Below are 17,452 nucleotides of genomic sequence, written 5' to 3' on the forward strand. Positions count from 1 at the left end.
GTTCCCACAGGCACCCCACAGACTTCCATCGCTGTGCTGACCCATCTCACATATGGGACTGGGCCCTACATGCTTCTTCCGTTCATCACTTCTCTGTGTCAAGTGTATATCTGTAGATACAGGACTCAGATCTTGTGCCTATGGGGTCCTCCAGCTGTGAGGTACATGATAGGTGCTTCACACACTGAATCCCTTTTCTGCAAAAACCTACCTCTGCATCTTTTTTTTAAAGGTTCTTGCTATGTAGTACAAGCTAGCCTCAAACTCAAGATTCTCCTACCTCAACCGCCTGGGTGCAGTACCATGCCCAGCTCAGAAATGCCCTTTTGGACACATGGCATAGGGAACAGTCTATCAGTGAGGGGAAGTGCCGGGCACCAGCACTCAGGAGTTCAAGGAGCCCCTTTATCAAAGAGACACAAATAAAAATCAATCACTTCCTCAAAGTGAGCATACCCAAATGGACATGAGGATGAGAGGGAGGGTATCTTCATGTGAAGGCACCCCACACCCTGCATCCGTCTTGAGCTCCTGCATCTGTCTTCAGCTCCTATAGCCTGGCAGACCTGTGTCAGGGGACTGGTGAGTTTCAGAGGGTGGAAAGCAAAGGCCTGGAGGACAGAGTGAAGTCTGCTGAGCTGTGAGGTGGAGCTGTTTTAGTCTCCAGGCACAGCTTCTCTGGCCGCAGCTCCCTAGCTGCACCTTCTCCAGGTAGCCCACACAGGCCTGGACAACACGAAAAACCGGGAGCTGAGGTCAGCCCAGCTTTGCTTCTCACATTATAGGGCTCTTTTTTTTTTCCTGAAGTGTACAATTGTTAACAGATTCTTAAGGTCTGTGCTGAGCCCCACAGAGCTGCCTGACCCATAAGGGGGAAACTGAGGTCTGGATCCATTGCCTGGGCTGCTGTTCTTCTAGTACTTTTTGTCCCATAGTGCTGAGGTCTGGGTGCAGAGGAAGGTGGACACATGGAGCTGGTCTGTAGAGTGCTGTGTGGGGCACCATGCCCTGAGTGTTAAGGCAGGTTCTCTCTTTCTGCAGTTCAGGGCAGAGGCAGGGCTGGCAGCCGGTCTGAAAGGCAGATGTTTTATGAACAACTGAAGGGCCCCTTGACTCCCAGGAGCCTAGCCCTGTACCTGCCACTCATTCTGACCATGTGGGGTACTTGGGGAAAACCTTCCTCATTGTAGGGAGATGGACAATTTACAGTTGGGATGGGAAAGAGAAGGCATCCCCAGGCTATCCCCTAACGTGGTGTGAGGGGTCCAAATATTACTCCCATTTTAGAGGTGTGACATTGAGGTCCATGGAGGTGAAGTCACTTGTCCAAGACCACAGAGCTAAGCATGACTTACCGGGATGCCAGCCTCGATCAGCCTGCCTCCAGGGCAGCAGGGAGGTGGTGCCTGTGCTCCAGGCTACCATCTCTGACAGCTCTTCGGTCCCCAGGACCTGCAGATCATCAGCACGGATGAGCAGCAGGTGTTCGTGGCCGTCCAGGAATGGAACCAAGTGGACACCTACAACCTGTACCAGTCAGACCTGCGTGGAGTACACTACTCACTGGTGCTGGAGAATGTGCGCAGCTCGAGGCAGGCTGAGGAGAACGTGGTCATCGACATCCTCGAGGTAGGCACCAGGCAGGGTAGGAACAGCTGCTCATGCTCCCCTCCCCAACCTGCTTCGCTTCCTTCTTCCTCGCCCAGGGGTTACAGATACCTGCAAAGCACCAGATGTTTCAGGCTTTAATGCCACAGAGGCTGAATCATGGGATGGGGGGTAAAGACAGAGGGAAGCTGATTTTCTAACGAGGTTCTTTGGAAGAGTATTTGCTAACGAGAAGTAAATTCCTGATGGGTAACATCTTGCAGAAGTGGACTCAGTATTTTAGCGTGCAAGGCTTTCCCTGTGCAAAAGCAGCCACAGACAGGTGTGGTCCAAGCAGCCAGCTCTCCCGGATCTGGGACAGGCTCTCTACTGTTCCTCTCCTCCTGTCCCAGGACTCCTCTTTCCTCACCCTGCCCTGAGAGCTGGAGTCTGTCACTTCTATACCACCTCTCTTGCCAGCCCTCACCCCTCCACATACATTGTCCAACCCGACCTGCTATGACATGGCCTCTCCTCCTACCTGCCTGAGATGTCTGTCCCTGCCTCATCTCTGCAGGGGTCCTGACCTGGCCTGGCCCCACACAGGTTTCCATGGGCTCCCACTCATGCCACGGCACTGACCCAAGCTTCTGGAATCCACGCCAATGCTCTCCACTAGTGAGAGTGGTCTGGTCCTCAGGTCCAATCCACAAAAAGTCCATTAGGCACCTGACATGGGCCCGAATACACTACAGTCCTCTCTTTTGTCTTGTGGACTCGATGGCCAAGAATGACAATATTATTTAGCCCATGTTCAGGTCAGGAAACAGGCTCAATAGACCATCACTCCTCCCCCCACCCCCCTCCACCAACCTTCTAAGATAGACCAGATCTGAGCAGGAAAATCAGAACCAGCCACCTGTCCACCAAGATCTTCCCTCACATCTGCCCTTGGGGCCCCCAGGCCAGTGGGGAGAGCCACAGGAGGCCTGCTGATGCTTCTGTTGGCTAGTGAGTCTGGCTCAGAGGGCAGCCCTTGGCAGACAATGGGCTTTGTCCCTGTGGTTGGGAGGGGACCTCCCGGGTGGAGGGGACCTCCTGGGTGGAGAGAACCTCCATGTCTCTATGGCTGTCAGCAGCTGTGTGGAGCCATTATTCCCAGCAAAATGATGAATGTAAGCATTTGTTTTCGAGGAGATCCCATTTGTCAGTGCTACCTCCCAGCTGGGGCCGCAGAGGGACGGGGCTGTCCTGCGGCCCTCCCCTAGTCCTCCGGATGTCTCTGGTGACATCTGAGCACTGGAGCACTTAGAGGCGGGGCTGTGGCCCCCGGCCAAGGTGAGCAGTGATAGATGGGAGGTGCGTGGTAGACAGTTCTGGTGCGGTGGGGGGATGGGGTGTGCTCTCTACTCTCTCCACAGATATGTCACACACATACTGTCTGCCACACTTGGGGTTTCACCCTCAGTCACTGGCAAGGATTCCTTACATGCTGCCCGCCCTCCAGACCCCCACCCCCAAAGACAAAGATGTCTCCTCCTGGTGTCCTTAAGCCCATGCTATCAGCGGTCGACGGTGCAATGCCTTTTGACAAGTCCAGGTGGGAGTCAGGGTGGGCCTCCTGGAGGAGGGGGTTGCAGCACTGAGGTGAGGCAGATCAGGAGTCAGCTAGGTGAGGAGGGAGTGAGCTGAGCCATGCATGGGACCACCAGGGAGAGCCTCGAGGACATGTAGCAGTGGCAAAGACAACATCCACTGGCCACCCACTGGTGCCTCCAAAGTGACTTATCCTCTCTTACTTAACTCATCCAATGGGGTAGTGACAAGCTCAGCTCTGGTCCCGAATCACCTGGGCTCCTATCTAGGCTCTGGTGTGTGTCTGCTGTGCTGTGCTGCCCTGGGCAGGCTACTTAACTTCTCTGAACTTGGTTTCTGGGATAGGAAGCACTTTGTTGAAGCTAACAATACTCTCTTTTAGGGCTACTGCATGGATTCAGGGATGCTTTTCTTAGGAAACAGCAGGGCCCAGACCAACAAGACTCCATGTTCCTAGTGCCACCTACTCTGGGATTAGGGATGGTGGATGGGAAGGGCTTGGCTTGGCAGCTGGCATGTGAATCTCCTGCATGTGGCCAGTATTGTTGCGCTCACGGTCATTAGGAAGCCGGCCGCCTGTTCAGGATCTCTGCTGTTGAGTCACACGAAGGATGTCTCACCTGTTCTGTGTGTCCCCGGGTTGTGTGGCCTCCTTGGGCCATAATGGATTTTGTCAGAATTTTTCTGAGCAGCTGTGTGTGTTAGCGTTAGGAAGGGTGCTCAGGGGTGTCACGGAGCACCACAGCCAAGTCACCTCACTTCGTGGATCGTGTGCTCACACAGTGTGTCACAGGAGGCTCTCTAAAGTGCTCCCAGAGATGTGTCTGCCTCGGTGGGGGAACCAGTGCAGCAACCTCAATGACAGTGGCAGGAGGGACACCGAGGTCCTGAGAACGTGCTAACAGCAGACACACAGCAGCGTGGACTGCAGGGACAGAGGGAAGCATGGCAGAAGGGCGTGGACCCAGGCTCTAGAGGCTCAGAAAACTGCTGGGCTGCCCATGCTGAGGTGGGAAGGCAGTCAGAGCGCAGAGCCCTGGCCACAACCAGCCATTCCCACCTGTGACACCAGCGGGTGCTCCCTGCTGGGTGGCAAGGTCACTTGGCAGTGAGATTTCTGCTTTTTCTTCTCATTCTCCATTTTTAACTGGAGAGTCCATCATTATCACCTCTCACTTGGGCTCACATAGTGATTCAAAAGCAGGTAGCTCACTCTCTGGTTTCACAGGCCCATATATATAATTATACTTATTCAATAAGATTTGCAGCCTTTGAACTGATGAAATTTAGACAGGGATTTTTATTATTATTATTTTTTTTAACTTATACTGATGTTGTAATAAGAGGAAAAGTTCAGACCTTCAAAAAGGTGAACATGTTTCACATGACAGACTCACATGTGTCCATGGAGATCAACTTGGTAAACAGAATGAGGCTCAACCGACCATCCATCCCTTTCCTTATCCCCCGAACCCATGCCTGTATGTGTCACACCATCTGGCATAGGGGAGTCAAGGCTACAGGTGGGCTTGAGGCTACTGTTACACACTGTCTACAGAGCCTTCGTAGTTATGGAGTCCTTGAAAGTGGAACAGGAGGCAGTGAGAGTCAGTCAAAGGGAAGCTATGATGGTGGCCAGAAACTCGGCATTGCTAGCTTTGAAGATGAAGGAAGAAATCCAGGAGCCAAAGACCGCCAGTGAGAAACAGATTGCTCCCTATAGCCTCCAGACAGGAGCACACTCCTGACAATGGATTAGAGACTCAAGTCAGAGCTCTGACTACCACAGCTGTAGATGAGAAGTGTGTTGTTTGAAACAATAAGTTTGTGATATTGCAGCAACTATAAGAAGTAGAGATGCCTCCCTCTATTTACTAATCCACCCATCCAATCATCTGTTCATCTGTTCATTCATTCATCTACTCATCTATCCAACTAACCATCTATCCATATACTTATCCATTCATCCACATAGCCACCAATCCACTCATTCATCTACTCATTCATCTGCCCATCTACTCATCTACTTACCCATCATCCATTCATTCATTACCTGCCCATCAATCCACCCACTCATTTATCTACCCATGCACCCATCCAACCAACTATCCATCCATTCACTAATCCCCTAACACATCTCTCATTCACAATTTAACCCATCTACACGTCCACTTATATCTACCTATCCACTCATTCATTTACTCATCCTCATCCATCCATCTACCCATCTATTTATCCATTCATCCATGATCCACTCAGACATCTACACATCAGTCCATCTACTCATTCGTCTACCTGTCCATCCACCATCCATCCACTTATCCACCAGTCCATCCACCCATCCAACCATTCATCCATCCCTCTACCCAACCACCCATCCACCAACCCACAATCCATCAACCCACCTATCCATTCATTTATCCACTGAGCCACTCAACCATCTGCCTATCCATCCATCCACCCACATGCCTTTCCATTTATGTTTCATCCAACCCACCCATCCATCTACCCACCCATTCTTTGCTCTGTTCCTACATCTATAGCAGCACATTTCTGGTGGGCCGTCCATATGCAAACATGCACATTGAGAATAACTGCACTGAATTTCCAAACTCAAATGAGATGATGTATGCCAAGCTCATTGTCTGCACATCGAGAGCACTGATGACCTTGGTGACTGTTTCAGAATCCTTACCTCTAGAGTTCTGAGTAAAATGTACAGCTGTCTGAGGCTCAGTCCCTTGAGGAGCTTTGTGAGCAGCAATGCCATGCTATACAAAGGGGATTACAGATGCCTCTGCTCTGAGGCTTGGATGAAGGAGCATTTCTGTATCTGTCACACCATCCTGGAAGTGCTCAGTGAATGTGACTTTAAGTCTTTGTCAATAAGGGGCTTGAAGAATAGGGTGTTCCTGCAAGGACACCATTGGGTTTAATGTGATGCAATGGCTGGCTTTTGGACTTTCTTATGAATCAATTCAATGGTCACCCTTGGATGTTGCACCCTCAGCTGGGGACCTTGTAAGACCCCTTGAGAAAGAGAAATGGAAGCTGAGTGGAGTCCTGACAGTGCATGCCAGGGTAAACAGGGACCTTCCCATTGTTGTCAATAGGCCTGCTGGGGCCCCAAGGAAAACCAAGGGAGTGTTTGCTGTGGCCCAGGACCTGCCCTGCAGCTCTAATAGGCACAGCAAGTGAGGGGATCCTGGGATCCAGACAGGGCTGGTGAAGGGGGGATCCTTTCATCAGATATACTGGTTGGTGAGGGGACCGGGCCCTCCCTGGTATCTGATGGTCAGAGGTTCTGGGTAAACAGTTCAATGTCCTACAGATCCCCTGACCCTGGAGTAGACAGAACTCTTCCATGCAAGTGGGAGACCAGTCTCCATGTGTCAGGCTGCATCCAGGGTGAGGCAAGGCCACATGTAGCATCCTCAGTAGGGAGTGGTGCCTGGCTACTGAGACTCTGGGCGATCTGTGTGGAGCCTTATGATCCTTGTGTCTCCTCAGGTCAGAGGGGTGAAGGGAGTCTTCTTGGCAAACCAGAAAGTGGATGGCAAGGTGACAACACTCATCACCTACAACAAGGGCCGTGACTGGGACTACCTGAGGCCACCCAGCACCGACATGAATGGGAAGCCCACCAACTGCCAGCCGGTAGGTCCTCTGCCCTGTCACATGCCTCCAAGAGAGTGGCACAGAGGCCACTGCCAGGGTACTCTTGAGACACACTAGGGATGTGCACAGAGGGAAACATGGATGCCATTCTTCTCCATGAAATTATAGTGTGGGAACTGCCCCAAGGCCGAGTCCCTCACTCATTCTCAGCGCCACAGGCCTTGTCCAGATGGCTCCAAGCCAGGGAGCCACCACTGACTTCGGTTGATGTCTGCTGTCCACACCTGCATGCCCCACCAGACTAGTGCTGGTGTGACCCCATGGTGTTGGCAGAGGTCCGCAGTAGGAGCAGAGTCTTCCAAGTCTGCTACTGAGCACTGCTGAATGTTACTGAGGGCTGGGGAGTGACGGAGGAAGTGTGCAGAGTGGTGGCAGGTGCCACTAAAGGCAGTGTTTTTCCACAGTCACCCGGTGGCCACCGAGTATGAGCTGCCCTAAGGAGCAGCTTTGCCTGGGCAGGGATGGGCACTCTGTCCCGAGTCCTCCACTCCACGCCACTCTCAGGCCCCACTGTAGATGCACAAGGCTCACAACCCCTGCCCACCTGCATGAGGAATGAATTACCTGCCATTTATAAAAACCCTTTCAGGTTCAGAGGCTGCTGTGAAAGGCTAATTTTCGTATCATCTTTGGGGAAAGTTAAGCCACATTAATCTGCCAAAGCAACTTTCGGTTAAGAGAAGGTTCTTGTCTGCAATTACTCAGCTCAGTGAGGAGGCAGCCTCTGTGAGATTTGTATTGGGGGGGGGGGTATGGGGGTACAAGGATGATGGCAGAGGAGAAAGTGGACAAATGGCCCAGGCAGACAGACAGATTGCACTGGAGACCAAGGCAAAGTGCCTGGAAGCCAGTGGACCACAGATACATCAATGGCAGTCGGAAGCCCTGGTTCCCTCCTGAATGACTGAGGCCTCCATCCAGAGTCGGGGACAACACAGACTGACAGGTGACCAAGCCCAGGCTTTCATGCCTGACAGGGTCATCCTCTCAACCACTCGTGGCTCCCAGTTCAGACTGTGACAAAGTTCCTGGGAGTACGGAAATGTAAGGTCTGCCTGGAGCCATGGCACTCAGGAGCAGCTGGGGTCTTTGTCTCAGTGCATGTGTTGATATTGGCCTTGAGACAGGGAGAGGCTGATGGTACTTCTCTGCTGCCTTCTCTTGCTTTTGGTCATGCATTGGCTCCCAGTTCTCTGACTGGCTTGGCAGGGGATGTCTCCTTCCAGCTTTGAGGAAATAAATACATTTATATAGTAGAACAGTTGATCAGCTCTCTTGCTCGCTCCCATGTTCACTTTCTTGCTCCCGCTCTCTCTCTCTCTCTCTCTCTCTCTCTCTCTCTCTCTCTCTCTCTCTCTCTCTCTCTCTCTCACTTTCTCGCTCTCGCGCTCTCTCTCACTCTTGCTCGCTCTCGCTCTCTTGTTCTCTCTCACTCTCGCTCTCTCTCACTCTCACTCTCTCTCTCACTTTCTCACTCTCTCTCGCTCATTCTCACTCTCTCTCTCGCTCGCTCTCACTTTCTCTCATTCTCTCTCACTCTTGCTCTCTCTCTCTCTCTCTCTCTCTCTCTCTCTCTCTTGCTCTGTGTGTGTGTGTGTGTGTGTGTGTGTGTGTGTGTGTGTGTGTGTGTGATAGCATATGAGTGCACGTTTATGTGAGCACATGTCAAAACCAGAGGCTAATGGGATGTCTTCCTCTGTTGTTCTTAGCCTTAAGTTTTAAGACAGGGGAGTCCCTCCACTAAACATAGAGGCCAACAATTGGTTAGACTGCCCAGCAAACCCCTAGGATCCACCTGTCTCCACACCCACCCGCTTGCACTAGGGTTTCAGAAACACTCACTCATCCACTCACTCATTCATTCACTCACTCACTCATGCATTCACTGTTTCATTCACTCATCCACTCACTCACTCATTTATTCACTCACTTACTCACTCATCTACTCACTCACTCACTTATCCACTCACTGTTTCATTGACTCATTCACTCACTCATCCACTCACTCATCCACTCACTCACTCATTCATCCACTCACTCATTCATTCACTGTTTCATTCACTTATCTACTCACTCATTCACTCACTCATCCACTAACTCATTTACTCACTCACTCATCCACTCAGTCACTCATTCACTGTTTCACTTACTCATTCATTCACTCACTCACTCACTCATCCACTCATTCACTCACCCATCCATTCACTCATTCACTCACTCACTCATTCACTCACTCATCCACTAACTCACTCACTGTTTTGCAACTGTGCCTAGCTTTCATGAGCATGCCAGGGACTGAACTCAGGTCTTCATGTTTGCAATTAAGTAAGCACTTTGCCCATGGAACCATCTCCTCATCCCCATCAGATCTCTTCTCACAGGGTGCATTTCAGTTGGGAAATGGGTTTGGATCTGTTGGTATCTAGGATTCCGAATGAAGCCTACAGAAACCTATGTATGCAGAAGTGCCAGTATGTCAGCAGTACTTCTAGAGAGAGCTGAGGCTGGGTCAGCCGCTTCCCTCTGTCTACCCAATGCTCCAAGATTTGAGTTACTGGGCAGTTCTACAGAGGATCTGCCAGCTCCCACTTACGAGAGGGCCAGAAATGGGTAACTCGCCTTACCTGGGCTTGCTGTACAAGGTCCTTGGGGGTCCTGCTTGCCTCTATAGTCTAGCTTCATTCTGGGCAGCTGCAAAGGACCTTCCACCTCTGACCCATGCAGAGGCTAGGCAGGAATGACAAGTCAGGACTATGGGAAGCCTAGGAAAAGGTGTCCAGTAAAGGTCTGGATGGAGAAATGAATGAATGGATGAATAAATGAAAGAGAGCCTGGGTTGCACAGACCTCAAGAATCACACACATTCTTTGGCCCAGTGCCCCATGTGGTGGCCATGTAGGGAAGCCCTTCCTGAGGGGAATCCAGGCCCTTGGAGAAGCTGCAGCCACCTGGAGGCCCCCTCTCAAATCTCGAGTCTCTGTTCTCCAGAGGACAGCATCTGGCTGGTCCCTAGTCTGCTCTTCAGTTCCCTAGGTCCCAGGTAGCTCCTGCTGCAGCCATCCTCATCCTTTTCTCCCATCACCCAGCAGCCAGTTGAACACAGGTTCCCACCCTCTGTTCATTCTGCCAAGGCATCCCTAACCAGCTTTCACTGACAACAGTCATAGGGCAGATCCGGCCACAGAACTGGTTTTCTAGGATATGCCCACATGCTGACCATTCTTTCTTCTTTTCCTCTCAGCCGGACTGCCACCTGCACCTCCACCTGCGCTGGGCAGACAACCCCTACGTGTCAGGCACAGTACACACCAAGGACACTGCCCCTGGCCTCATCATGGGTGCAGGTGGGTGGCTATGGCAGCCTCTACAGCCTGAGGGAAGCTCCTATCCCATGGATAGGAATCTTCTCTCAGGGGGCAGGAGTGCCCTGGAAATCCTAATGGTGACTGTGGGATGGAGGGAGGGAGGGCTGGATAGATGAGTGGATGAGTGCATGGATGGATGGGCGTATTGATGGGTGGGTGAATATATGGGTGGGTTGATAAATGAGTGGATGGATGAATGAGTGGGTGCGGGAGTGGATAGGCAAGTGGATGGATGGATGGATGGATGGATGGATGGATGGATGGATGGATGGATGGATGGATGGATGGATGGTTGGATGGATGGATGGATGGATGGATGGATGGATGGATGGATGGATGGATGGATGGTTGGTTGGTTGGATGGATGGATGGATTTGTAGGTAGATGGGTAATTGAACGGATGGGTGAATGGAGAAGTGGGCAGGCAGGTGGATGGTGGTCTATCCTGACGCAGCCATTTGGCTCATCAGAAAGCTCCTGTGCTCCAGACCATGGTTGGATTCTGGGGAAACCAGGCCCAGTTTGTGAAGTCATTTGTGTCCTGTGCTGTGAACCTACAGGGCTGTGCTCCTCACTTGAAGGCCCCATCCCTTCCATAGCAGCCCACATGAGGTAGCTGCTCTGGGATAGGCTAGCCTGCATCTTGGACAGGATGCTGTCTACCTGGAAATGACCCAGGCTAGGGCTCAGCCCCTGCTGCCTGTTACTTCTCCCTCACATCACCACTGTCCCCTCCACAGGAACTGAATGTGCATCTGCTATGTGCTTACCTAAAGCCAGACTCATTCTGGCCTCTTGGGCACATGTCCCCAGATACACATGCAGTCCTCTCATCTCTCAGGGTCCACAAACCCATGCTGCTCCAGCTGGCTCGTGTCCTTCGGCCTGACCCTGGCCATCCTCACACATTTTACCCACAAGTAGCACCTGTGCACATTCTGAAACACCTGAGCCTGTTCACCTTGGAGCTAAGGCTGGAGCCTCTTACTCTGGGCTCGACTTGGTTGAGCTCTTTCTGCCTGGAGGGGACCAGCTCAAGCCCAGCAGCCATACCAGGGCCACCGTCTGAAAAGCAAGGCAGCCAGGGCCTGCTGTAGGTGACTATGATAGAAACACAGGCCTCGGCACAGTTTCCTTCTCTGGGGACCTTCAAACCTTGATCAAGGGATCTGCCTGGTCTTAGAACAACGCAGCCTTTTCTGTTGGGTCAGGTAACCTGGGCTCGCAGCTGGTGGAGTATAAAGAGGAAATGTACATCACATCTGACTGTGGGCACACCTGGCGGCAGGTAAGGTGACAAAGGTACCTGATGCTCTTCAGCCCTCTTGGACTCTGTCTGTTCAATGCTCCTCCTTCACAGGAGATCTCTAGAGTCCTGAATGAGGTGTCTGCACCTGACGACCAGCTTCAGGGCTCCAGAAGCATCCGAGGCCTCTGCTGAGGACTAGGACAGGTCGGGGGTAGGGCCAGTTGGGGGTGGGGCCATGTGCCCAATGCTTTGTGGCATCAGCTGGGTATTATACATCCTAGAAGCACTTCACTGACAGGTGTGTCCCTTGGGACATCCAGGAAAGGGGACTGACGGCCACATAGACACCTCCTACTTGGCTTTGGGCTCCTTCAGGCCAAGAGATAGAAACTGTGGACACATAAATGGAAGAAGATGTGGGAAGCGCAGGTTTAGGATCCTGGGGGGCATCCTGTGTGCTGCTGTAATGGAGGGGCATGGCCCAAGATGGCAAAGGAAGGGAAGAAAATTAGGAAAGCCTGTGGGAGCCATCTCCTCAACAGCAGGACCCTGTGCAGCTCTGACTCACAGCTCCACATGGATGTCCTAGCCACTGGTTAGAGGGATACTGGCCGCCATCAACCCTTAGCACAGGAATAGTGAGGACACTGGACAGGAGGGCTGGCCAGCCCCACAGAGTCCATGACACATGGAAGCTGCAGATTTCCACCCCACACCCCCCTCAGGAGGGCCCTGCCTTGGGACACAGACACTGGCTGCCTTCTGGGGTGTGTGGGGTCCTAGCTGAGTTGGTCTGCCAACTGCCCAGAGAGGTGATCTGGCTGTAAGATGACCTGAGCATCAGAGCCCCACGGCTTGCAGACAGTCCTGTTCCCAGGTCATCTCCCCCATGCCTGGCCGTGCAGTCACATCCCCGGGAAGCATCAAACACTCATCCCTGCACACAGAGCTCACCTGCTTCGAGGACGAGGGCTGCCGCCGTTTTAATAAGATGCACCAAGCAAGGCGTCTGCAAAGGGCAGGAGAGATTTATTGCATTAAATATGTCTATTCTGCCAAAGCCAGGGAAGCTGCTCTAAGGTTCTTAAAGGTCACTGTCTGTCCACCTTCACCAGTAGCAGCACTAAAGGACTTCCTCACTCAATAGACATTTGAGGAGTCACTCTTGGGAAGCAGTTTGCTTAGGTTTAATTTGGAGGCCTCGGGACCAGTGTTACAGGGTGGAGTTCCCCTGCCAGAGGACAGCAGGGTTCACAGGTGAGATGCCTGATGGTGCAGCACCTGTGTGCATGCACATGCATATGTGTGTCAGGGAGGAACAGATGCATGTAATGGTTGTAGGCAGTTATAGTCAGGGGGAAGTTGGGGAGACAACTGAATTATCAATGGCTCCAGATCAATGGTGCACTTGGGGCTACTGTGGTGTTTCCTCCCTGGCCAGCGAAGCACTGATGGAGAGAGATGGGCCAGAGGGCAGAGCATTCCTGGCTTTAAGCCATGAGCTGCCAGCCAGGCCTGGTGGCGCTCACCTATAACCCCAGCATCTGGAAGGTGGAGGAAGGAGATTCTTGTGCAGGGTCAAGGCCCACCTGGTTTGCAGAGCAAGATCTTGTCTCAAAACCCTAGATAACAAAGACCACAAGCCCCCTGGAATGACCAAGGACCTCACTAGCAACATTCTAAGACCCTGCTAGGACTCTGAGGGGAACAAAGAAAGGCTGAGTCAGGGATGGGTCTGTATCGCCTTCCAGCTCCGCACCCCAGGGGCTGCTTAAGGTATAGAGAACCACAGTGTGGACACTGTCTGAGGCTTCCTCAGCAATTTCCCTGATATTGTCCCCAACCAACTTACTGTGAGCCAGCTTCCTGTCTGTAAGATGGCACTTGCCCAACCAGGATATCAGCAGATGGCAGTGGCCAACAGAGTTGTCCCTCCTAGGTGGCCCCTGTCAAGATACCTTTGCCTCCCCGCAAAAGGTCATTCATTCATTTATCCTCAGTGCATTCATTCATCCATCCATCCATCCATTCACTCATTCATTCATTCATATGGTGGCCATTCATTCATGTATTCATCGACATGCCAGAGTCCCAGGTACCCAGCTCAGACCTCCACTGAGATGGCCCCAGAGGACTCAATGTCATCTGCTCTCCCAATAGCTCCCTGATTGTAACAGAAGATGTCACATGTGGTTCAGTTAGGCTAGGACTGTAGGAAGCCAGAGGTGGTCACATCCACCTAGATCAGAGGTATCAAGGAGCCATATGCTCTGTCACTGCACCCCATGTTGGCCTGGGGTTCATCCTGAACTCGGCTCTGAGTACACTGCGCTTCCCTCATTGCTGGGCCATTTGCTGACCTGGGTTCCCGTGGCCAGGATTCTGAGAGCGCATCCCACAGTTCTCTCCATCCCTCAGGGTAGATAAAATGGCCACTGTCCCCCAAACCCCACTCATTCCTCATGTGCTAAGTTGGGGTGGGTATGGGGGTGTTAGATAGAGAGCTGGCATCCCCTCCCGATCAGGTTCTGCCGGCCTTGTCGAGGTCTCACCTGAGAGTATGTATCACCCCCACAGGTCTTCGAGGAAGAACACCATGTCCTCTACCTGGACCACGGTGGTGTCATTGCCGCCATCAAGGATACCTCCATCCCCCTGAAGATCCTCAAGTGAGATCATGGGCAGAGGGCACTGAGCATTCCAGAACAGTTCCCTGGCAGCCTAACACTGGGATGACCCACACCTCCCAACCCTTCTGAGGTGTCCCAGAGATGGACCTATATTACTCCAGGATGAACAGAGAATACATAGCCTGGTCAGGGTAACATGGAGGGGGTTGAGGAGTCCCGGGAGGCACCCTAAGTAGCAACAAGAGCCTCTTGGCGGAGGATCGGGGCCAGGGTGAACAGACAAGGCAGCCAGTGGGTGCCCAAAATCGAGGACAGGGTAACATTGGTATTTAGGAGGCAGAGTTGGGAAACTGCTGGTCAGCCAGTGCCACTTTAATCTGAAAAAGAGCTGAATGTCCTGGGAGTTAACATCGCTGTAATATTGGTTGTGTCGCTGACCCCGGGACTCTGAGCTGGGCTCAAGCCTTGTATACTATTACTGGAAGTTTCTAAGGCTCAGATGTCCCTGTTATTCATAGAGAACAGTGCCTGTGTGGTATCCTGACAATGTCTAGGGCAGCAGGCCATCACATTGCTAATTAGTCAGGGATGCCACCTGGTGCTGGCAGGCATCTGCTGTGGTCTCACCTGAGAGACAAAGGCTGTGGTCCAGCTGTGGCCTAGGTATTGAGATGGTCATGGAGCTGGTCTCTGTTGGGTAAGAGTCAGGCCTGGGGGTCATAGGCAGGAGTAAGCTCGTGCTGCTCTGTGAACACTGGTGGCCCTTCACAGGTTCAGCGTGGATGAGGGCCACACCTGGAGCACACACAACTTCACCAGCACCTCCGTGTTCGTGGACGGGCTGCTGAGCGAGCCAGGGGACGAGACGCTGGTCATGACGTGAGTGTGTGTCAGGACGTGGGTGATACAGGAAGGTGGGAGGAAGACACGGGTCAGCGCGACCCCCAGGCAGGCTGGGTCTCGTCTCTGAGCTCTGAGGTGGCCTCAGACTGGGCCCCTATTTATTGTTGAATGCCTGTTATCTCCCTGTCCCAGGCCAGTGACTCCTCTTCTCCCCCTGGCCAGCAGGTGGGGGCTCTCCATCCCTCCCAGGACACTGACTGGCTGGTCCCTTACCAGTGCATGCTGTCACCTTTCTAGCTGACTGTAGTGAGGACAGTACTTTTCTTGGCTATGTGGCGCAGCTGAGGCCCAACAGGATTGTGCAGTTGGGAGCCTTATTTGATGCTGGTCCCAGGCAGTCAGGCCAGCCCCCCGTCCCGTAGACTGGGCAGACAGGGTGACCTCACACTCAACCTAGAGTGGGCTCTGGCATCCTGGCAGGTATGGCCTTGCTGTCTGTGGTGTGGGCGTGAAGGGCCAGCTGGGCTCTTGGCGGCTCACACTCCACCTTTGTCTTCCGTGAGCTCACTGGATGCTCCTACAGATGTACATGTGGAGAAGCCCCGAGAGAACCTGACTATCTCCCATCCTTACTTCATATTCCCACTGCTGGAGGATCATGAGTCTCTCCATGTCCAGTGGGGTCATGGCTGTGAGTTTGAGCTCAGATGCATGCTTCAGGATCAGCTGTGTATGCCAGCCTGTCCCTATAGAGGAGAAAGCACCCAGCACAGCAGAGGTGTGAGGCTGGGCCACCGGGGTGGAGAGACGTGTTCTTGTAGACCACCTAATGTTTAAAGTGCATTTATTTATTAAACTCCTATTGTATGCTGACACTGAGGTCCCAGGAGAGCTAGCTGTAAAACATACCGTGGACTGGCTTTAGGGGCCCCTGAGGATGGACAAAGAAACCTTACCTTCCTATTTAGACACTGCCATTGTGTCTGCCAGGATGGATAGGGACTGCATAGGACCTCAGATTGAGTGGCATGTGGCTCTCCGGGCACCTGGAGATGAGCCCTAGCTAGGCCAGTGACAGGGACAGCCTCCTGGGAATGAATGGAAGGTGGTGTGGGACAGAGGACAGGAAACAAGCCTTGCACCTTTTCAGGCCTATGAGATGAGGGATGACAAAGCTATGCATTCCTCCTGCCTGCCGGGACAGTGGCCTTGCTCCTCACCCCTTCAAGAGCTTTGCACCTTCTGGGCTCTGCCCGGGATGTGGCCTTGATTGCCTGACCCTCCTGAGACCCCAAGGGGTGGGGTCCTTCAGTCTGTGTTACTAATGTGCCTGGCTGGGCAGTACCCGATGTGTGGTCAGAGCTCAATAAACAAGATTTCAGTGAAGCCACAACAGCAGACGTATAGGTGTCGAGGATACAGCGACAACCTCCACATGCCAGGAGCTAATGAGGGCTGTCAGAGACAGCCAGACTAAGTGACCCCTGCCAGGGCCCAGGGACTGTTGGCCACAGAGCATCTGCTGCCCACACTGGCCAGTGACTGCCAGGAAGAAGTCTGGGAGGAGACTTTGGCTTGCATGCTTCTCCTGACTCAGGGTCCCAGGGAGCACTCAGAGTCCCAGGAAGTGTCCATGGAGCATCCATGACCTCTATGGAACCCCACAGAGCATTTCAGTGCCCCATGGAGTGTCCACAGCCCCATGGAATCCCTGCAGAATGTCCATGACTGCCCCCCCAGCAGGTGGAGCCCCTCCCCCACAGTCAGGCTGCAGGGAGGAAGCCCACTGTGGTGCTGGCCTCACAGTCTCCTTCCTGGGTGGCCAGGGGAAAGCCAGGGCAGACTTCATTGCAGGACAGAGGTGGTGTGTGCATCCTGGAAGAGCTGAACACCAGGTATGGAAGGCTGAGCTGGTCCAGATCTCCCTCTACCTGACTGCAGGTTGTTCCTGGTCAGGTCCTCTATGATGCTGTGATCTGCCAAGGCCCTGGGGAGGCTCATGCCTCAGTCGGTGGGCCATCTGAAGGCTGTGGCTTGAGGCAGGAAGAGAAGTCAGAGACATGGCACTTGGTGTGTGTCAAGAGAAACAGGCGAGGAAGTCTGACTCCCTGATCTGACTGCAGCCTGGGCTGCAGCAGACTCAGCCTGGGCCTTGGTCTTTTTGCAAGAAGGTTGGACAGTTTGCAGGATGGAGCCCACGAGGCAAGAAGAGGGGCTGGTGAGAAGGTGACCGCTCTGACAGGGCTCTCAGAGCTCCAGAGAGCCGGCATGGTTCCCAGGCCTCAGCTCCTGCAGCCTGGCCCCACCATGGGGGCGCTTTCCGCCCTGAGCACCTCCCCGCACGCTCCTCTTCTCACTTCGTCTTGTGGTCTGCATTTTGTAGCTGCTTTGGGACATTAGTGCTTTGTGCAGCCAAGGCCCTCAGATCCGGGTCTGGTCCCAAATGCGGCTTTCATCCCTGCAGATGGCATTTCATCCGGGGAAAGCAGCAAAGTTCACAGGCA

At 53.0% G+C, this 17,452-nt stretch overlaps 1 protein-coding gene across 5 annotated transcripts in view; it reads left to right on the forward strand.

Annotated features, from left to right (window-relative positions):
- The window catches only part of Sorcs2 (sortilin related VPS10 domain containing receptor 2), a 385,723-nt gene that overhangs the window by 342,964 nt on the left and 25,307 nt on the right, over positions 1-17,452 (forward strand). For all 5 annotated transcript variants that reach the window (XM_016004035.3, XM_006985589.4, XM_076545711.1 and 2 more), the window contains exons 9-14: positions 1,450-1,629; positions 6,694-6,840; positions 10,103-10,205; positions 11,438-11,514; positions 14,053-14,144; positions 14,877-14,984. In XM_016004035.3, coding sequence (XP_015859521.1) covers positions 1,450-1,629; positions 6,694-6,840; positions 10,103-10,205; positions 11,438-11,514; positions 14,053-14,144; positions 14,877-14,984 — 707 coding nt within the window. The remainder of the gene's footprint in view (positions 1-1,449; positions 1,630-6,693; positions 6,841-10,102; positions 10,206-11,437; positions 11,515-14,052; positions 14,145-14,876; positions 14,985-17,452) is intronic.

Source organism: Peromyscus maniculatus, chromosome 10 (genome assembly GCF_049852395.1).
Source record: "Peromyscus maniculatus bairdii isolate BWxNUB_F1_BW_parent chromosome 10, HU_Pman_BW_mat_3.1, whole genome shotgun sequence".
NCBI classification, from domain to species: Eukaryota; Metazoa; Chordata; class Mammalia; order Rodentia; family Cricetidae; genus Peromyscus; species Peromyscus maniculatus.